Source organism: Pipistrellus kuhlii, unplaced genomic scaffold (assembly GCF_014108245.1).
Source record: "Pipistrellus kuhlii isolate mPipKuh1 unplaced genomic scaffold, mPipKuh1.p scaffold_m20_p_14, whole genome shotgun sequence".
NCBI lineage: Eukaryota > Metazoa > Chordata > Mammalia > Chiroptera > Vespertilionidae > Pipistrellus > Pipistrellus kuhlii.
This window is the reverse complement of record NW_023425449.1, coordinates 11,736,783-11,760,475: the sequence shown is the minus strand read 5'-3', so window position 1 is coordinate 11,760,475 and position 23,693 is coordinate 11,736,783. Positions and strand designations below refer to the sequence as shown.

At 35.5% G+C, this 23,693-nt stretch overlaps 1 protein-coding gene across 5 annotated transcripts in view; it reads right to left on the bottom strand.

Moving 5' to 3' along the window:
- Positions 1–23,693, bottom strand: part of STK3 (serine/threonine kinase 3) — a 195,186-nt gene that overhangs the window by 65,637 nt on the left and 105,856 nt on the right. For all 5 annotated transcript variants that reach the window (XM_036436767.2, XM_036436768.2, XM_036436765.2 and 2 more), the window contains one exon: positions 21,466–21,591. In XM_036436767.2, coding sequence (XP_036292660.1) covers positions 21,466–21,591 — 126 coding nt within the window. The remainder of the gene's footprint in view (positions 1–21,465; positions 21,592–23,693) is intronic.

Sequence of the window (23,693 nt, the reverse complement as noted above, 5' to 3'; positions counted from 1 at the left end):
AGAGAAGGGAAATGAAGAAAAAAAGATTCTGAAACAAATAGTGTCCTAAAATATTTTATGTGCATTAAAACCCAACATCACAGTCATAAACACATGTAATCAACCCTGTAAAGTAAACAGCAACATTTAGAACCATTTTAGAGCCGGGCAAGCACACAGAGACCACACAGAGCAGGGCAAGTAAAATAACTTTTTTTTTAAAGTACAGTATATGTGTAGGCTATATTTGGACCATAAGACGCAGGGACTTTCCCCCCCCCACTTCGGGGGGGGGGGGGGAGTGCGTCTTATGGTCCGAAAAATACGGTATAAAATCAGGGACCTTTAATAATTCATACCTTCATTTTGTATCTGAAAAAAAACTGAGGCCCACAGAAAGTAAGAGATTTTCACAAGGCCACACACCTATTTAGTAGAACTGAAAACAAAACAGAACCGTAGAACTTGAACTAAAAAACTAGTTCCTTCATTTCTTCACTAAATACTTGTACTTAGTTACATTTAAATTTTTATCTACTTGAATGCTTAAGTTAGAGACCTAGGCTTACAATTTTAACAGCTATGTCACCAGCTTCTATTCCGAGTCCCATGCAAATTATTTGGTCATTCCTAGTCAAAGCCATGATCTTCTCCCACTTGGCTTATGAAACAGCCTCCTAACAGTTTTCACTGCTTCCAACTCTTGCCCTCTTTAGTCTCTCACACAAAAGGCAGATTGATCCTTTCAAAAGACAAATCACATCGTGTTACTCTCCTGCCCAAAACACTGCATTTGGCTTCCCATCACACTTAGAATAATATCCAAAATCTGTCATAGCCAAATGTGATCTGGCCCAGTAATATTTGCCAATCCCATCTCCTATCACATTCCTTCTCACTCATCAAGTCCCAGCCATGCTGGCTTGTGTGCTATTTCTTGAGCATTCTAAGCATAGTCCTCCTCCAGCCTTTAAGTTGGCTTGTCTCTCAGCCTGGAAAACCCTTCCACACCAGCTTGATCCTTTACTTAAACAAGTCTCTCCTTAGATGTTACTGCCATAGTACAGCTTTTCTGACCCCCAGTCTAAAATTGAAGTCTCCACCATTCTTTTATCTTTCTCCATTCTTTATAGCCTGAACCTGGCTTCTCCACCACTAGAATGTAAGGTTAATAAAGGCAGAATGCCTCTTTTTCACTGATGAATCCACAATGCTTAGAACAGCTGGTACACAGTAGGTATTTGACTAAAAAAAATGTATTTAATGAACGGATCAATTTATATTTGCACTCGTTAATTTATTCAATGAACATTTATTGCACATTTACATGTTAAGTCATGAACCTGGCTTTGAGATCAATGAATTACAGGGTATTCTAAGTGCTGTAAGAAAAGTGCTGGCAAGTACAATGGAGTATCAAGAATAGAGCCTCTGGCTCTGCCTTTAATAAGTGAAGAAAGCCTCACAGAGGAGTCTGCCTCTAAATCAGGTTTTGAAGGATAAGCAGACTAGGTAAGTAACATATATAAATACCTTTGAGTGACTACAACTTCTCTCTTACAATAGAACTACTCAGCTCAAAAACGAGAGACTGAATTAGTGTCATGCTTTTCTATTGCCATAGCACCTTGTACTATTGCTGATCATACACTTATAACACAATACTGTAGTTGTCTATTCATCTGACTTGTCCAAATCTCCCATTAGTCTCTAAAATCTATAAGGGAAGTAACCAAATCTAGTTAACAGTTACATTTCTAGTAACCAGTACCAAGCCTTAGTCTAATTATGTAATCTATTAAATGAATGGTAAAGCCCTCACTTTGAGGTGGTGCTAAAACACAGAACTAAGGAAAATATCATGTAAGGTTCTAGTGTAGAGCTTTATTTAAATCTACTTATTATTTTAAAACATAGAATGACTACTGAAGAAACTTTGGGAAGAAAATAATGCTATTAACTAGAATTACATTTAATCATTAATCTAACAATTAAAAGTCATCATCAATGAGTTCTTAACACTATGTTAAGGATTTATTGTAGGCTACTTTCATTTTACCTCTTATTAATCCTGTGAGATATTATTATCCTCATTGTACAAATAATACATCTGACATTTAAATGGGTCTAATAATTTGTCCAAGGTCATAATACAATAAATAAGTGGAGGAGCAAGGATTCTAACTAGGTCATTCTAATTTGAAAGCCCAAGATCTAATTTCCAATTGAATAAGGCTTTTAAGTTATCAACAAGAATATCTCAAGTCTAATTTAATTTATATTACAGGTTAGCTAGAGCACTTTTCATTTTGCTAAGTTAAGAGATGAAGAAACGCCCAGCCAGCGTGGCTAAGTGGTTGAGCGTTGACCTATGAGCCAGGAAGTCACAATTCCATTCCCTGTCAGGACACATGCCAGGGTTGTGGGTTCAATACCCAGTGTATACCATGTAGGAGGTGCTGATTCATGATTCTCTCTCATCACTAAGGTTTCTATCTCTCTCTTCCTCTCTGAAATCAATAAAAACATTTAATAAAAAAAAGAGATGAAGAAACTGACATACATAAACAAACTGATTTGTACTTGTTCAAAAAGCAAATTTTACAAAAAGTTAGGATTTACTCTTCCCAGTAGATCCCACTGAAGAGGGAGTGAGGAAGGGAGGGAGGGAGGGAAAAGTTGGATATTCTATCAGTTATTTTTAAAAATCTACTGCTGGATTAATATTTTATCGTGGTTACAACCAGTTTATTCCCAAAACACTACATCTATTTTTATATGTGTGAGTCATTGTCTTTTATCCTTATAAGATTCAGTGCTGTGACCATTAAAGTTAACAAGAAACATAACATCTGGTTGGTGTGAAATAATACTTTGAGTCTTCCTAGGCTCTATATTAGAGATGAATATGCAAAGGGATAATGAAGCCTGCACCTCTGGATTCAAACAATTGGCTTAGATAATCTGTAAAATTATAAAAACATTGAATCAAGTTTGGAATGATTGCTTTATTGTTTACTATTATTTTGTTAATCCTCACTTTAAGGATGTATTTTTTCCATTGAATTTTTGAGAGAGAGTGAGGAGGAAAGGGGGAGGGGGGAAGTGAGAGAGAGAGAGAGAGAGAGAGAGAGAGAGAGAGATATGAAATACATTGATTGGTTACCTCCCACACACCTGATCTGGGACTAGGGATCAAGCTGTAACCCAGGTACATGCCCTTGACCAGGAATTGAACCTGAGACCCTTCGGTATGTAAGCCGATCTAATCTGAGCCACACTGGCCAGGGCTTATTTTTACTTGCATAGTCACTTTGCTAAAGGATGCTAATCTAATTTACAAATTGTCAGTAAAAAAAAAAAAAAAAAAATGGCAATGAAAAAAAAAGTGAGCACTCAATTCACTAATGAGACGATGGCACTCAAACAGTAATTAATGAAGTCCAGATGAAATGAGAACTGGTTTGTATGAAATTAGAAAACTCATTTGGTGATGGTCTTAAAAACTCTTCAGCAACACTTTCTACTTTTTGAAAATTATTAATTCTGAAAAACTTGATATTATACATTATTGTTAAAATTTCATTTGATACTTTTTATTTATAATAAGATAGATATTTACAAAGTTTTTCTAAAGCTATACTTCATTTATATGTACTCTGTTATTCCTCACAGAAGAAAAACATGTTGATACTTTATAGAAAAAGGTCTGCAGAGCAGATGCTTCCCACTGTAGAAAGCAGCCAATTCCAGTAAGGAATACAATAGCATTTTCAATCAGTGGTCATCATGTGCCAGGAATGCAAAACAGAGTACTGATGGTAATCCAGGTTATGAATCATAAAATCCACATGGAATACAAATATTTGAAAACATTATTAGGAAATCCTACTCCATTGCTAAGACAGATTTATGCTACAACAGCCTGAGAAATAATCAGAGGCTACATTAGGTATCTTTACATTTGCAATACCTACTACTTTAAAGGATTGGCAACTACTACTTGTCTGATTTTAAGGATATTAACACCAATGTTTTAGAAAGCGTTTGTCATTTGCAACATTGAGATTGTTCAACTATTCTGGTGCCAAGAATTAACCATTAATCAGATACAACCTTATTATGTGACATGACCAAAAAGATACAACTCTATTATATGACCTATATACTTATGGTACAAGATAGGGCATTTAATCCAGCTGTCATGTCTCAGTGGTTGAGCATTGACCTATGAACCAGGAGGTCACAGTTCGATTCCCAGTCAGGGCACATGCCTGGGTTGTGGGCTTGATCCCCATTGGGAAGGTATGTAGGAGGCAGCGGAACAATGATTCTCTCTCATAGTCAGTGTTTCTCTTTCTCTATATATATATTTCACACCAGATGGCTATTGTTGTGTTGGCTGTTGTCATTTTTTTAATTTAACAGTCAAAGGGAAAAGAGGTCAGAGCCCTTGACTAAATTCTTAGGTATTGCATGTTTTAAAATTCTGGGGGACATTGGTTGAAAATTGCTCTCTATACTGATAATGTCCTGTTATGTATTGCATTGGCAATACAGATGTATTTAATATTATTTTAGGAAGATAAATAAAATAATAAGAAGATATCTTTCTAAGATAAAGATTTCTAGGAGAAAGAGAGGAAAGAATAGATTTTTAAAAAAATAACATTCTAGAGCAAATATATTTGCCTTGCTAGAAAAATAAATAAAATTCTAGGTTTTAAAAAGATAACAAACACAAAGGTAGAAATACTCCAGCTAGCATGGAAAACAGTGAGTTTGGTTGCATTAAGGGATGGCCAACAGTTTATAGCATGCCTTACGCAGTGGGAAATGGCATAAATTGCTTGGCAGAGGAGTGATGGGAACTGGGAAACTAAAGGATGAATTAGAGAAGAAAACTGGAGACAGAAAGCCTGGAATCAGAAGGTTATTACTGAAATCCAGATTTGAGGTAAGGAGAGCCTATCCTAAGAAGGGTCACAAAGAAACAGAAATGACAAGTCAAATCTGAAAGAAATCATGCAAGAATCAAAATATTCTAGAAACCTGCTGGACAGTCAAATATAATGGCTCAAAGATAACTTCAATATTATGAACCTAAAGAGACCAAACTGACTCTAAAGAGAAAATTGTAAAAGATTCTAATTTGAAGTGATGAAGACAGAAAACAAAATAGATAATGCCAATTATTTGTAATGAAAAAATGAAAAAACAACTTAATGAAATTTGGTACTTCAGAATACTAATATATTAAAGGCACTGAAAAATGATTATTAATTTGTGATGAAAGAGTCAAATAGATCTGCACAGCATGTGCAATGCAACTTTAAGGAAGTGAGCATAAAATTGGGGAAAACTGTGCCAGGAATCTTTTACTTCTCTCCTTGTGCATTACTAAATCAGAGGTTGCTGATTATGTTAACATGCTAGCCTGTGTCAATAAATGAATTTCAATTATTGAGGTAAAAAGGGCAAAAATCAAAGGGTCCTATTGCACATTTGCTTGTATTTTCACAACATGGATGAGCCCTATGTACCATTAAACTAAAAACACTCTCTTGAAAAGCAAAGTAAAACTATTGGCCTGACCCAAATTCTATTTCCACATATGGTGAAGGATAGCATTTACCCCATTGCCCTGTTATCAATACTCCCTGTAGTAGTTATTGTTTCTATGTTACAAGTGAAAAGGCCCACAGAAGGATCAACTGGTTAACTCTAGTCTCAGTATCATCTTCAAGCCAAACTGAGCTCAGAAGTACTGAGAAAATATCAAAAGTATTCTTCTACAAACTTGCTCTTAACTAATTAGAGCAGATAGTTTTAAGTACTTAGTAAGCAGATAATTATTAAGTAATGATAAAATGTTTGACAGGCTGAAAGCATAAATTATCTACCAATTAAAATTTACTATGATTTGCAGTATCTGAAATCTGAACAAAGAATGAACTTTCTTTTCATTGTTATAAGTAGGTGGTCCTTCAATTTCACTGCAAAAGCAGCATAAGAACTTACTCAGCTGCTGTCTTTGACATACCTGTCCCCATCAAACAGAAATTTCAGCTTTCAAAAAATAACGCCTTTGCATGTTCATAGGCATGTTTTAAAGTTACATCAAAGCTTTCGGGATCTCCAAGAATCATAAAAGACTTGTTCATCAGTACAGCAAGCTAAATGGTGAGAAGGTGTGTGGGCAGGACTTCAGAGGCTCAATGAAGCAAGAATGCACAAGTTCTTGGCATTATATTAAAAGTTTCCGAACAAAAGATTATTCTACATCCCATGTGCACAATACTGATATACAAGAGAGTAAATTGAAAGTAAAAGCAATCTTTTTTGTTTGTTTGTTTGTTTGTTTAATACATTTTATTGATTTTTTACAGAGAGGAAGGGAGAGAGATAGAGAGCTAGAAACGTCGATTAGAGAGAAACATCGACCAGCTGCCTCTTGCACACCCCCCACCGGGGATGTGCCCGCAACCAACGTACATGCCCTTGACCGGAATCGAACCCAGGACCTTTCAGTCCGCAGACAGACGCTCTACCACTGAGCCAAACCGGTTTCGGCTAAAAGCAGTCTTAAATGTGACTTTTCTCTCTCACAGCCAAAGGCTTGTCAAAAGATTAACAAAATATAAATAAAATTATAAAAATCAAGTATTTTAAAATAAAAGTAACACCTTTAAAAACAGTTGTTACAAGAAGTTTATAAAAACAATCCACAAGAGGGCACCAAAGACAAAAGACTAGGACAAATCAATTGGAGACCTACATAGATAAAACAGGTTCATAAAACAGATTATTACATTTACTAACATATTATCAGTTCCTTTAAGAAATCAACTAGTGGACAATAACTTTAAAAAAAAAAACACAAAAAAAACTGACATATTTTAGCTTTGGCTAGGTGGCTCAGCTGGTTGGAGCATTCCCCTGAACACCAAAGGTTGTGGGTTCGATTCCTGATTAGTTACATACCTAGATTGGGGTGCATATGGGAGCCAAGTGATCACGTTGAACCACACTAACCGGGCAAATTAAATTATATTTTTAAATAAGCAATATCTATGTAGGGGCATGCTGCCTATAGTCAGTAACAGGAAATATCAAATATTCATATTACTTTATCACTGCATTCTAAACTGCATTTACACAAAAAGATTTATAATTATAACCTTATGTTCCTAGAACAAATATAATTAAGAGCTAATTTATCTTTGAAAACAGTTTCTTTTTCTCATTCTTTCTTTCTCTTACTCCTGTTCCATTATGATAATTATTAATAGCAAAAACTTAAATACATACTTAGCAGAAGAAATATCACTTGCAAAAACTTAGAAATTATAATATAAAATGACTTTAAGAAGTCAGTCAGTTTCCTAAACATAAAATTGAAGCACAAAAAAGTGACAATATTAATTTTAATATTCAGTTTACACTACTGAAATTCATGGCACTAATGAAATTCTGGGGCAGAGGAGCGTCAAGGCGGCAACAACAACAACAAATTTCCCCAAAACCAAGTACAAGGTGTCCCTCCAAAAATATATACTTTGAATAATTACTCATTCCAGTGGATTAAGTCTGGAAAGAAGGAAATATCAATTGAGCTATCAACTATTAAAGGTGCATACACTTTTTGATACACCCTTTACTTATCACATGTTTGACTTAAGCATTGCTAATCAAATATTTCACATATTATTCATTACGCACCTTATTATTTTAAAATGCAAATACATCCTATGTTGATGATACTCTTATCTTCCTATATAATAATAGGCAAATCAACCAAACAGTGGAACGACCGGTCACTATGACGTGCACTGACCACCAGGGGGCAGATGCTCAATGCAGAAGTTGCCCCCTGCTGGTCAGTGCGTTTCCATAGCCACCCTTCCACAGTTCCTCCCAGCCGCCAGCCAGATGGTCATTGGTGTTCCCCCAGCTGGCCAATTTCCCACTGTCCCTCCCCCAGGCCAGCTGGCACTAATCGCTGGCCAGGCCAAGGGACCCCACACATGCACGAATTTGTGTTCGGGGCCTCTAGTACTAAATAACAGGGGTAAAGTAGAACCTATTATAAAGCAATTTTATACATACATTTATTGATTCAATAAGTATCAATTAAGTAATCATTAGTAAACACTTATTGTATGCCAGGCAATGTATAAAGATATAATATTTGTCCTTAAATGTGCAGTTTGGTGGAGTTAGAAAGAAGAAAATTAAATACAGGGAGATAAGTACTTTCTCAAGAGAGCAGGGAGGGCACTGGCCTAGCTGGATGTGGAGAGCACTAGGGAAGGTCTCCATTTCCAGAGGAGTCAATGACCAGGATGGCTCCTGAAGGATGAGTTAAGCAGGAAAATGAGGGTGAAGCTAAGAAGTAGTCTAGGAAAATGCAAAACCTATGTTTTTCTTTAAAAACCTTTTGAGAATCCCATCTTTGCTGATAGTTTCTCTATCAGCTGTAGAAATCCTGCTGTTTCCCTAATTGCCTGAGTTCTCCCTTGGAATTCAAACTTGCATAGCCAACTGCCTGCTACACAAAATGACGTGGATGACCCAAGGGCGCCTCAAATTAAACCAATACTGAAGTGATCTCATCTCACTCAGAAAGCTGCCCTAGAAAGAGAACCGTTGAAAGTGTTTCAGGCACAGTACAGTATGTGGAGAGAGTGTGGTGAAGTGAAGAAACAAAAGCTCTGACTATTCTATCAAGAAATTTGGTGGAGAACATACTGTTGCTGATTTGTTCCCCTTTTTCAATGGTAAAAATATAATTACATTTTTGGGCTAAGGAGTAAGGTCCTGGGAGGAAGGGATAACATGACTGACTGAAAAGGCAATCAGAGAGGGCCTTTTAAGGGAGTAGGAAGTTGGAAAATCAAGAGGCAATAAAAGAAGTCCTGTTCTTTATGCATATCTCTATCACTGTACTATCATGCTGCACTTTGATCAGGTATCAGTTCATTTGCTGCCTTCCCCACTAGACTGCCATCTTTTTGCAAGCAAATACCATGTCTTCTTTTTCTTCTGTAAAAATTTTTATGAATGGAAAATATATGTATCCTCTGAAACAGGGAGAATGAAAAACCTAGTTAAGATACAGAAACTTATAAAAGTTAGGAGAAAATTGAAGTCTAGAATGCAGTAAATCAAGAAAAAAAAAGTTATAAAAATTGAAAAGAAATAAAACTATTTTTATTCATAGATAACAAGAAAGTAGAAAATTTCAAGGAATGTACCAAAAACTCCTGGAAATAATGAGTATAGCAAAGTCATAGGATATAAGGGCAACGTAAAAAAAAATAAAAAAAAAAAAAAAAAAATCATTTGCTTTCTAAATACCAGCAATAAATAATTAGAATGTGTAATAAAAAACACTTTTAATAGCACTAAAACACATTTAGGTCTAACAAAATGTGTACAGAATCTATGTGCACTGAAGAAAGAAATCAAAGCCCTAAATAAACAGAGACATTCCATGTTCATGGATTGGAAGACTCAATTTCTTCCTAACTTAATGTATAGATTCAATTCAATCCCAATAAAAATTCCAACAAGGTAATTTTTGAATGTGGACAAAATTATTCTAAAGATTATACAGAAAGGCAAAATACCTAGAACAGTTAACACAATACTAAATAAGAAAAATAAAGTTTGAAGACTCACAGAATCCAATTTTAAGACTGCTACAGTCCCATACTTCTTAATGGGCAGCATACAAACTTACCCAGTCCCGATTCCTCGGAGCTCTGCTGCCAGGCAGTGGCTTTGGAGTAAGCCAGGGACATACTGTCTGGCATTGGGGCAGTAACTTGGAGGCAGCTTTCTCCCAGACAGGGGTGCTCACAGGGGTGATTGTTCCTGAGGCAGAATCTCCCCCATCACAGAGTTGACTGGCAGCCATATCTGAGTTTCCATCAGTGTGGTCCATATTGTTTGCTCGACCCTGATGATTTCCTGAGACCTTGCCCCATCCAATTTGCTGCCCCACCCAAGCTGTTTGCAGCTGCTTTTCCATATAATTGGCCTATCCTGGCTTGCTAAAATCTCTTAAATAAGCAGCAGCTAGAATCAATGTGCCCTAAACCTATCAATAAAAGGCTCAAGACCCAGCACAAAAACCAGCCTGACTTGCTTCACAGCTGGGCTTCTCCTGGGCACATCCTAGCCCAATACAAATAGCAGCCAAATGCAGATATCTCTCTGTAGCTCCTGTTAGGTGGCCCCAGGCAGTGGCTGACTTTGCAGCTTCCCCAGAGGCTCCAGAGCCAGTCACCTGGTGGACAGCTTCTACTATATCAGATTACAACTCTACACATCTACAAGCAACACACTCAAGGGTCAGACTCAGTGAGCACCAAAGCCCCACTGAAGCAAGTCCTGCTCCATAGGGGTGTCTCCTGCATATAAGCTATTCCACTGTAAACACAGCTGGTCCTCACAGCCAATTGGCCTAGAGGCCAATACCTCCCAGTGACATCAACTCCTCCCAGTGACGCCAATCAAGGCTCAACTACAACAAACCTGTACGCAGCCTATACAGGGAAACACCTAGAGTCCCCAGCTCAGGTGACTGAGGAGGCTAAGCCACAAAACACCTATCTGCCAATTCCAGGAAACATAACAGCTCTACCTAACACATAGAAACAAACAGGGAGGCAGCCAAAATGCACAGACAAAGAAACATGCTGTAAATGCAAGAAATGGAAGAAAGCAAGCTACTACACATAGAGTTCAAAGGCCAGTCAGAAATTAAGCATAACTAATGGAAAGAAAGAATAATTTACAGGGATTCAACAGTGAAGTAGAGGACTCTGAGAATTAAATCAGGGATATGGAATATAAGGAAGAAAGAAAAAAAAAACCCACTCAATTAGAAGAGCAAAAATATGAAGATAGTGAAAGAAACTTCTGAGACAACTTCAAGTGTAACAACATTCACATTATGAAGGTGCAAAAGGAAAATAGTGAGAGCAACATACTGAAAACCTATTTGAAGAAATAATTACAGAAAACTTCCCCTACCTGGTGAAAGAAATAGACTTACAAGTCCAGGAAGCACAGAAAACCCCAAACAAAAGGAACCCAAAGAGGTTCACATGAAGACACATCATAATTAAAATGCCAAGTGTTAAAGAAAAAGAGAGAACTTTAAAAGCAGCAAGAGAAAATCCGTTATTTACCTACAGAGAGCACCCATACCAATGTCAGCTGATATCTCAACAGAAATTTTGCAGGCCAAAAGGGAGTGGGAAGAAATATTCAAAGTGATAAATAGCAAGGATCTACAACCGAGATTACTCTACCCAACAAAGCTCTCATTTAGAATTGAAGGTCAGATAAAGAGCTTCAAATAAATAAATAAATAAATAAATAAATAAATAAATAAATAAAGGAGTTCATCACCACCAAAACAGTACTACATGAAATGCTGAAGGATATTTTTTAAGAAGAGGAAGACGAATAAAAAGAAGAAAAAAAGATAAAAAGATGAATAAAATGGCAATAAATACATATCTGTCAACAATTGAATCTAAAAGTAAACAAGAAACCCAATGAATAAAATAACGTGGTGAATAAAATAGAAATCACGTCTTCTGCAGTCTTGTGCAGCAAGTCCAAGGACTCTGAGTAAATCTACACCAGCAACAAGAGACTCATTTAATAGCTAAAAATGTTAATATGTCCATAGTTCTGATTTCTCATATTGTTGTTTTTCATTGGCATTGTTGTTATTATTTAATAGCCAGAGTTTTGCTCTTGACATTCAAGTTTTGAAAATAACATGTATGTAATTAAAAAAAAAATAGAAATCAGAAGCATGCAACATGGAATACACTGACTAATCTCAGAGGGAAGCAGGGTGGGAGGATGGGAAGAGATTAACCAAAAATCTTATATGCATACTAGAGGCCCGGTGCACGAAATTCATGCACTTGGGGGAGGGAGGTTCCTTGGCCCAGCCTGCACACTCTCGCAGTCTGGGAGCCCTCGGGGGATGTCCAATTAAACTATAGTCAGACATCCTTAGTGCTGCCATGGAAGCAAGAGAGGCTCCTACCACCGTCCCTACGCTCACCAGCTGTGAGCTGGCTTTTGGCTGAGCAGTGCTCCCCCTATGAAAGTGTACTGATCATCAGTGGGCAGCTCCTGCATTGAGCATCTGCCCCCTGGTGGTCAGTGTGTGTCATAGTGACAAGCCATTCTGTAATTTGGTCGATTTGCATATTACCCTTTTATTATATAGGATATGTATTACCTATGGACACAGATAATAGGATGGTGATAGCTTGGGGCAAGACAGGAACTGGGTGGAAGGGGGAAAAGGGGGGAACAAAAGAGGGACATTTATTACTCTCAACAATAAAGACTTTAAAAAATAATAAAAATAATAGCCGGGACAGGTTTGGCTCAGTGGGAGAGCGTTGGCCTGCAGACTGAAAGGTCCCGGGTTCGATTCTGGTCAAGGGCATGTACCGTGGTTGCGAGCATATCCCCAGTAGGGGGTGTGCAAGAGGCAGCTAATCGATGATTCTCTCTCATTGATGTTTCTAAATCTCTATCCCTCTCTCCTCCTCTCTGTGAAAAATCAATAAAATATATTTTAAAAATAAAATAAAATAAAATAATAATAATAAGTATCAATATCGTTTCATTAATTGTGACACGTGTACCATAATAATATGTAATAGGGAAAAATGAATATGGAGTATATGGAATCTATTATTTTTGTAATTCTGTAAATCTAAAACTATTTAAAAATTATAAGTTAATTTAAAAAACATAAATGAAGAAAAAACTTTTTAATTCAAATAAATACTTATTGAGTAAATTTTTATTTCAGAATAAATGCTTATGTCATGAAGCCCAATGCTAGAACTTACTGGTTTTCATCCACTTTAGAATCAGCTAGAGAGATTTAAAAAAAATTCTGATGCCTCAGCCTCAGCCTGTATTAATTATTAATTAAATCAGAAATTTCTCACATTAAAAACCAAACACTGTTGGATTTTCCCTCTCTAGAAATACCAAGATAGTTCAAATGCACAAAGGGAAAGATCAAATGATCTAGCCATTTGCTGAATGTTCTATATATTATATTAAATATCGCACATCCCAAGGAATAATTTTCCCATTACTGGTAACTAAAGTACACAAACTTTAAGTGATTCAACTTATTGTATTGAAAGGACAGAACTCTGGAATCCATTATTTAACCAGAAAATCTGTGAGACTCTCTTAGAATAAAGTATTTAGTAAATTTCAATATATATATGCTGTTAAAAAAAAAAAAAAAAAAAAAAAAAAAAAAAAAAGGATGACCTGAAGCATAACTTACTTTTAAAAAGGCATTCTTTATTAGATGCAAATTCGAACAGCAATGAGGTATCACCTTACAACTGTCAAGAATGGCTACCATCAACAAATGGCAAGTGCCTGTGAGGATGTGAAGAAAAGGGAACCCTAGTACACTGCTGGTGGGAATGCAGACTGATGCAGCCATTATGGAAAACAGTATGGAGTTTCTTCAAAAAATTAAAAATGGAACTTATATTTGACCTAGTGATCCCACTTCTAGGATTATATCTTAAGAAAACCAAAACACTAATCAGAAAGAATATCTGTCTCCCTACGTTTATAGCAGCACAATTTACAATAGCTAGGATCTGGAAACAGCCCAAGTGCCCATAAGTAGATGAGAGGATAAAGAAGCTGTGGTACCATTACACAATGGAATACTATGGAGCTATAAAAAAGAAGGATCTCTTATCCTTTGAGACAGCATGGAGGGACGTGGAGAGTATTATGCTAAGTGAAATAAGCCAGTCAGAGAAAGATAAGTATCTCATAATCTCACTCATATGTGAAAATCTAATGAACAAAATAAACCACTGAACAAAATAGATCCAGAGACTTAGAAGTATGGACTAGACAGTGGTATCTCAGAGGGAAGGCGGGGGCAGGTAGATCAACCAAAGAAGTTGTATGCATATATATGCATAACCCATAGACACAAATAATAGGGGGGTGTGGGTCTAGGGAAGGGCATGGGGACAGGCTAGAAGGGGTCAATGGGGGAGGGGAGGAAGAGGACATATATAATAATACTTTCAACAATAAATATTTAATTTTGAAAAAAAAAAAAAAAAGTTCTATATTGCAGAAAGAATTCACACAGCTTTGCTTTATACCCCGCTATGAATGTTCCTTGGCAACAACAAAATTGTACTTACTTTAAAAAGTTGTATTCAGTAGAAAGACCAATTCTGTTAGTAGACACTCTTTAAAAAATGGACTTTCTATAAGCAACTTGGGCATTTACAGTAAATATGAACAAATATAGTTGTATTACTTCATCAACTCACACTAAAAAGTAGGAATTTCTTACACTAATACCCAGGAAACAAATTATTTCTTACTAGGTAATACAGTTGACCCATCTCAGCACAAAATTTATATCACATGCTCAGAAATGCCAAAAGAAAGGCGACCTTTGTCATGTTTAGCAATGCTTAAACTAACACAAAAACCTTGATACTAAGATTAACCTGCTGCAGAAATCTCTGTTTGCACTTTGTTTAATTTCAAAAGTCTATACAATTACCTCAACACTTATCAAAACATGTTAGTTTGTCAAGATGTATTCTCACCAGACAAGCTTTTTCTGTAATAAGTATAAAAATCAAATTCATAAGGCACTATTTCCAATCATGTCCTGAACTTTTCTTGAATAAAAAAAAATTTTTTAAAGAGGTTTGTTTATAATAGTTACCCAGGACACAGGTGTATAGCATACACATTTTAAAAACAATATAACTTGAAATGGTTATCGTAAAGTATTTCCTTTTCAAAAGTCACATTGAGAGTTGATGGAAATGTCAATTTAATTTTAGGCCACACATTTTTCTCCAACTTTAATAAGCTGAACTATGTGAAATTAAATTCAATTTGGAAAATCTATAAGTGGATATTGGTGTAACCCACAAATTCTCTTAAAATTACACTCACTCAAAATGGAAAAGGCACGACTACAATGGGCTCAAGAGTTAATACTGAATATCAAATATAAATCTCTGATAATGCAGCAACTCAATATGGTGAATTTTACAGATCTAGACTTTTGAAATCAGGGGAAAAAAATAATCTACATTATTTCAAATTTTTCAGTAGTCCAGTGACAAACTGGCTCCATAAGTGGCAAGCAAATTCAGGCTGCAAAGTAGTGAATTCTAACATCTTTTACAGTGAGGTTCACAAGTCAGTTAGCCCAGTCAATGGACAAAGACCAACCCAGGGGTCAAGACTAACGATAGTTGCTATAAAGGCTATCAAAGAGTACAGATTCTCTGGACTTTAAAAAAAAAAAAAATGTGGAAGTAAACTTGGTACCACAGATCTTGCACAATGCTGAAAAGATCATTCATCTTCAAAATAATCAAAAAGGAAGAAAAGCATGGCTCAGTGGTTGAGCTTCGGCCTATGAATTGGAGGGTTGTGGTTCGATTCTCAGTCAGGGCTCCATCTCCAGTGTGGAGTATGCAAAAGGCAGACAATCAATGATTCTCTCTCATCATTGATGCTTCTAGCTCTCTCTGTCTCTCCCTCTTCTTTCCTCTCTGAAATCAATAAACATACATTAAAAAAAAAAAAAAGAGGAGGAAGGAAGGAAAGAATGGGAATAAATCTCAGTGAAAACAAGTAGGATATCAAGATATACACTCAAATTTTGTCAGAGCCTAAAGGATAGTAAGTCTCCAGTACCATATCTACCAGATTTGGCCAAATGAAACCCAAATTGGAGCAAATTCCCCTCCAAAAAAACAAGTTTTATGGGCCAAACATAACCAAGATGAATTATAAATGAAAATAAGGCAAGATTGCAAAGCAACAACCCTGACTTCAAAGATACAGATGTCAAGGCAAGCAGAGAATCCATCAGATAATGGCTCATAATTCCACACCTGTTCTCATATGGTAGAGGGTCTAAGACTGGACCTTTGTTCCACCCTAAAGAAAATTATTTTATAAAAGACACAGTGGATCACAAAAAGAGAAATACCCATTTACTTCTATTCTTATACTACTAATTTGGTCTGACTTGCCTTAAATTGCCTTGATTTTTTGTAATGTTATCTTTTTTAAGTTTTCCCTTCCCTTCTTAGATCACTTTGATTTATAAATTATCCAGAATTAAAGACTATAGTTTTTTGTGAATTATGCTAATTTATGAGTACTCAAAAATTTCATAATCATTATAAATATATGACGAGTTTTATAAATTTACTTGTAAAGTTTTATAAATTTATTTATAATATAAAGATATATTATCATCGCATTAAAAATTCAATATCTAAAATTATAATTTAGAATACCCAAGAAATGACAAATAAGCATGAGTTTCCATTTCCAAATGACAAATGAAAGATTGAACCCATTGATTTATGGTTTTCCCTCCCCAAACACTCTCAAATTACAACAAAGTCAGAGAAAATGGATAAACTCATAAAGACAAAGAGCATGGGGTAGAAGACAACAGCAAACAGAAATGCTGAAAAATTTGGAAGCTAGAAAACAGATAAATATGTAAATAGTAGCTAATTCAGAAGACCAAAAACAAAAACCCCAAAACATAGCTTAGGAGAGAAGTCAAGAGAAGAAATAAATTCAAGCTCCAAAACAGTGAATCCTAATATCATGTACAGTAATGCTGTCAAGTCAAATAGCTCTTTTCTTTTAACAGTTTCCAGTAGGCAACTTTAGTGTTTCTCTCAGCTAGAATCACGAGATATTTAAAGAAAACTCATCAAGTGAGTAGTCAGAAATCAAAACAAATACAAAGGGAGGAGGAAGTGGTAATGATAACAATGAGGAAGAGCAGGAAATTTTAAAAATACTTTATATGAAAAAAAATAAAAAGGGTAGAAGATAACCTTGATAAGACCTCCAAGAAAAGAAAAAAAAAGAAAGAAAGAAAGATCATTGAAAGATAAATCTAAGAGGCCCAACAATCAAATAAAAGGAGTTCCAGAGAGAGAGAAAAATTACTGATCAATAGCAAAAATAAAATTGCACAGAACTAAAGGGTATTTCCAAATTGAAATTGGCAAAAGACACTCCACACAATGAATTGAAAAAGATCTCTGCCAAGGCACATCATCATGAAAAATTTAAATAACAGGGAGAAAGTCAAGATCTAAAAAACTACCACATAATATTAAAAGGATTAGGCATCAGAATATCATCTGTCTTATCATCACCAATACTGCTAAAGTTAGAAAATAGACCAAGGCCTTCAAAACGTTAAGGGAATATTAATGCAGGACTTTATACCCAGAATTTTTTTCTTCTTATTATTTTATTTTTCAATTAGTCTACTTTCAATATTATTATATATTGGTATAAGGTGTACAGCATTATGTTTAGACAATCATATACTTTACAAAGTGTTCCCTCTAATATTTCCAATACCCAACTGGAACCATACATAGTCATCACAATATTGCTAACTATATTCCCTTCGCTGTACTATACAGCCCATGACTATTTTGTAACTACCAATTATTATTTCTTAACCTCTTCATATTTTTTACCCAGTCCTCCAACCTTCCTCTACTCTGGCAATCAGAATTTTATAGTCAATCAACAGTAAAGGTAGAACTGAGACACAGTCAGAAATATAAGGCCTGAAAAAACACACAAAAAAAACTGCTCATGTTGGGAAGCCCCTGGGAGAAATAGTTCATCAAAATAAGGAAGTAAAATGAGAAAGAAATGGTCCAGGAAACAGGGGATCCATTACACAAGAGAGAAAAAGGAATATCTAGGATAATGCTGAAAGGAAGTATTGGGATGACAGCTGTACAAGACTAGAAAGCAATCAGTTCAGATTAGAGGAGGATAGAGACTAAAGAACAAGTCAAGGAAGAAGTACAACATTAACAAATGTTTCGTGTTTGAAAGAGGAGTTTACAGCTCCTGCAGAGAATGTGGGAAAGTAGCCTTTGAGAACAAATTAGTAATAGGTACATAGAAAAATTTACAAATAACAATAAAAAAGCTGAGAAAATTATTAGCTCTAGAAATCACAAAAAGAATATACAATCACAATATGTTGTGTGTTTACATGGTTGTGACTATGTAAATACTGAGTAGAGATTTATTTTCGTTTTTTAGAATTATGATTTAATGATAAGGGGGAAATTAGAGAAAGCAAGTAATCTCTTTTTAAAGAATTTCAATTTGCAATCAATACTTCTATCTCAAATATAAATATTCCTTACTAATCTAATTTCAAGAAGTAAAGGAATGAGAATAAAAGAAATTTTCTTTCTTCAAATACACTTTTAGTAAGCTTAAAGTAGTTTTATAAAAATCTCTACCTATTTTTCTAAATACATTTGGCCATTTGAAATTTGTTTTAAAAACGTAAAAAGGAATTTTGAATAAAAATTAGTTCAAGTCTGATCACCATTGTGTGGTGTGTGTGTGTGTGTGTGTGTGTTTCATATTCAAGGCAACAACTGACAAAATGATCTCAAGATGGAAGTTACTGCTTGAGAAAATAATCTAAAGTGAAGCATATAAATATTGCTAAAGAGTGACTCTAAAAAGACTTTTATTTTTTCTTACTATTTCAATTGAAAACAACATAATAGTTCTACCAAGAAACACTAGCTTGGTTTCTGAGGATAAATGCTTATTTAAAATAAAATAAAAATTATAAAAACCTAATAAAACTTTTAAATTTGCCCACAGTATTTTGAAGTCCTCCCCTCAAAAGAAGAAACCTAACTCCCCTCACGTTAAATATGCACAGGTCCAAGTAACACAGACCTAAAACAATGGGATGACTTTGGAATATGGCAGTTGGATGCACTTTGAAATAGCCCAAGTGCCCATCAGTAGATGTACGGCTAAAAAAAAGCTGTGCTACGTTTTCACCATGGAATGTAGAAGAGAGAGGAAAAACGTAAGACAGAAAAATTCAACAACAAAAAAATGAATCAGGACTTGCCGATTTTGAAAATCTCTGTGAGTCCTGCATATTTGTTTTTGTTTCAGCTAATTGGGGCCCCTTGTTTCATATGAATTAGAAGATTGACTTTCCATTTTGAAAAAAAAAGACTACTGGAATTTGATAGGCATTGAATGATTCTATGAGTTGCTCTGGGAATACTGCCATTTTAACAATATTAAGTCTTCCAATCCATGAACATGGGATATCCTTCACTGATTTAGGTATTCTTTAATTTCTTTCAGCAATGTTTTGTACTTTTCACTGTACAAGTCTTTCATATCCTTAGCTAAATTTACTCTTAGATATTTCATTCTTTTGGATGCTATTGTAAATAAAATTGTTTTCTTTTTTTTCATGTTTAAAATATATTTTATTGATTTTGTACAGAGAGGAAGGGAGAGAGACAGAGAGTTAGAAACATCGATGAGAGAGAGTCTTTGATCAGCTGCCTCTTGCACACCCCCTACTGGGGATATGCCCGCAACCAAGGTAATGCCCTTTACCGGATTCAAACCCGGGACCCTTCAGTCCCCAAGCCGACACTCTATCCATTGAGCCAAACCGGTCCCGGCTAAAATTGTTTTCTTAATTTCCTTTATGCATTGCTCACTACTGGTATATAAAAACATAAGTGTGTGTGTTGATCTTGTATCCTGCAACTCTGTCAAACTTGTTTATCAGTGCTCGAAGATTTAGATGTTTTGATAGACTCCTTCCAGGAAGCTGCTCCAACTCAAAGGGACAATAACAAGGGCAAGCTTTTGTAGATCTGAGAGAGCTTCTAGATCATCCAAAGTGCACAAAGTATTATTTTATTTTTAGAACAAAGTTCTTACTCTTCTCCCTGCCACTAACCTCCACCACTGTTCCCATCGCTGCTGCTGAGCTAGTAAACAGGGGATGGCAGGCACATAAGCAAAAATGCCATTGCACTTTCTTACCAAAATTTAGCAGCCTTTTTCTTCATTAAGTTACTGCAAGCTTTGTTTTTTTTATTAGAGTGCAGTGTTTTAAAAAAAAAAATCATTTGTCAGTTTCTGCCAAGTTAATGGTTCCTTCTACTAAGGCACCAATTCTTAGTGTTCTCTACACCACTGTTTTCCATGACTAATAATTTATTTTAACAAGCAGAATGTGGTAGAAGTGTCAGTGTGCAACTCCTGAGTCTATGTCATAAAAGGCACTGAGATTTCGTCCTTGTTCTCTCTCTTGATCACTCACTCACTCTTAGAGAAGCCAGTTGCCATGCTAAAGACTCTCAAGCAGCCTATGGAGATTCCCACATGGCAAGGAACTGAGGCAGCCCGCCAGCAGCCATATGCGTGAGCTAACTTGGAACTCCAGTCCTTGTCAAGCCTTAAGATGTCTGCAACTCCAACACCATTTAGACTACAATCTCATGAGAAACCGAGCCAAAAAAATACAACTAAGCCACACCTGAAATAACTCACAAATACAATGAAATAATAAATGTGTGTTATATTAAGCTGCTAAATTTGGAATATATGATATTAAAGCTGGGGCCTAAAATATGGGAAGAATGAGTTCTTGTCACTCAATGAGTTCTTGGGAAGAAGTGTTTCAAGCACAGGACATGTAAAGGCCCTAAGTAAGGAAAGGTCCTTGGCATGTTTAAAAACAAAAAAGGAAGAAAGAAATCTGAAATAAGATTAACATAGCTGGAGCTCAGTGATGGAGAAGAAAATAGTGAAAAAATATATCACCAAAGTAGCAAGGCTACAGCAAGGTCTTAAAAACTAGTAAAAACTGATGAATTCTAGCATAGCCAATGATTCCTTACTCATCAAAAATAGAAACCAACCTATAATTAAGTATTAAAAGATAACAGCATAGCAAAAAATAATCACCTGCCCACTGACAGCTAGTTAAAAGCTGTTCACCAGCCCGGCACTCATATGAAGCTCGAAGAGGTAAGAAAAGACAGTTGAGTACAACCACAGCAGGATGATGACTAGACTTTACTGAGGACATAACCTTATCAGAAATTGTGCAACTGCTAGGACAACGTTGTTTACTTTGAAAAGTACTAATAAATACCTGACTGAAAAGTGAGCATAAAGTATTAAAAAGGAATATTAAAACAAAAGTAAAAATCCTAATTATAATTGTGCTTCCTCTCCAGTTTTGTTTTTAAAATGCAGTGTTAACGGAAGAAACTAGATCCTTAAATGTTCCTCCTGCTTTCTCTAGTGACCCATCTTCTAGTGCGGCACTCCTAGCTACTGTGCACACCTTACATGCCACTAATCACTAATTCTTAGGATATAAGAAAAAGATGATAAATATTTAACGCAAACTAAATATAGTTTGAGATTTAATGAAGAGTACCTCATCTGTATAATGAAATAGTAATTGCTATTGATATTAAAAAAAATTATAGAAAATGTCTGAGAAGAAAAGAAATCAATTTTTTTAGGGTAATTACGAACCGAATTTTCTTCCTCCTCTTCCAATTCTCGCTGCTGTTCTTCATGTCTTTTAGCTTTGATCTCCATAGCTTCTGCAATCAGGTCTCTTAAAATCGATACAGGCTTTGCATTCTTGATAAATGGATGCTAGAGAAGATTCAAAGATATAATTTTAAAAGATTTATCTGAATTATATCTAAAAAATGTTAAAACACGTAAATAAACACAAACCAGGATCTTCAATGATTGTTCTTTCATATAGAATTAAATGTATAGGTCAAGAATACAGAATGTTGCCCTAGCTGGTTTTGCTCAGTGGGAAGGGTCCCAGGTTCGATTCCAGTCAAGGGTGCATGCCTGGGTTGCAGGCCTGATTGCCTAGGAGGCAGGGGAATAGGGGCATGCAGGAGGCAACCAATCAATGATCCTCTCTTGTCACTGATATTTCTACCTCTCTTCCCTTTCCCTTCCTCTCCAAAATCAATAAAAATACATATATTTAAAAAAGAGTAGAGAATATTGCCCTGACCAGTGTAGTACAATGGTTATAGCACCAGCCTGCATGTCGAAGGGCTGCCCTTTCAATTTCCAGTCAAGGGCTTTTCCTGGGTTGCAGGTTTGATCCCACACCCCGGTTGGGGTGCATGTGGGAGGCAACTGATCGATGTGTCTCTCTCACATCTCTCTCTTCTCACCACACCCCTTCCACTCTCTTCCTTCCAACTCTCTCTCTCAAAATGAATGGAAAAAATATTCTTGGGTCAGGATTAACAAAAAAAAATTTTAAAAATAGATAACATGTGAGCTGCTTTAGAAATAAAGATTTTACTTTTCAGTTTACTTGTTTTAAAAAAACCATTAAAGCGCAAACACAAATATACAATTCTGTTAATAAAAAACTACATTAATGAAAGCTACCTTATAGATATAATTATCCAAAGGCAGTTTAGAGTAGGTTGAAAAAAAGATAAATTTTTTAAAAGGATTGGTGATTACATTACATATAAAAATAAAATTATGTATTAGTTACAGATTTTAATTAACCTTAACAAGCTGATAGCCAGAATCAGTAGTCAAAAGAAGATAACTATTTTCTTACTTCTTTTACATATAACCTATTTTATTAGGTCTTGAAAATGTAATCATTTCCAATGGAGAAAAAAAATGGCAATAAATTTTTTTCAGAAAATGAATATTGCCTCATATCTATAATATATAAAAAACAACTTTTCACTTTTTTAAAATTATATCCTAATTTAACAAAAGTATCTGAGACTGTTACAAATCTGGTAAACAGAACACAAACCACCAAAACAGACCTGGATTTTTGATGATTTTTTATTGAGAAGGAAGACTGTGAGAGAAGTACATGATAAGATTAAAAGTATCATTGGGAAAGATGACCTTATTTGGAGGCAATACAGCTTCAAAACATAATTTTCATTCTGTCAGTAAATAGACCCAGGTAAGAGCTGAGTTATTTTAATAAAGAACACAAACAATTTTAGTGCTAAAGACGAAACAATTTTAGTGCTAAACAAGAAATTACAGATATTTGGAAGAGGCTTTAAAATGGTGAACATATATCATTTGAGGAAAGTATGAGTAAGAATTGACCAGATTACAGAAATAATAGAGTCAATAGCAAAGAACCAATAAATTATTTTATAACAGTTATAGATTTATCACCAGGTAACTTAAGTTCCATTAACATAGCTGTGGTAGACTCTTGGTTCCACCAAAATAGAGTTGTGGCTAGGTGTCTGGTGGCCCAGCTAGATCCTACCTTTCTTAGTTCCTCACTCAGCTAGCTGTGGCTAGGATACTGAGTTCTGTCAATGGAATGGAACAAATGGAACAAAACGGAATGGAAGTCTTTGTGTTGTGCACCACTTCCTGACCTGGGCCTTAAAACACTGTGTGCACTCTTCCGTGACTTCTCCTCTTTCTGCCAAGCTGGAGAGCAGACAAACACTGTGCCCTAGAGAATGGTGGGGCAACAAGGAAGGAACTCCAGCCCTACACTGAAAATATTTGCGAAACACTGATGGAAGGACACACACACACACACACACACACACACACACACACACCTGAAGATATGTTCTTGGCCCTTAAGAAACTTATCTAGAATAAGGAATAAAACACAAACACATACAAAAATATTAAAATATGACATACAAGTTACCTTTATGATGGTTTAACACAGCTTATACAATTAAGAGATGAGTAGGTAGGCAATCTCAGAT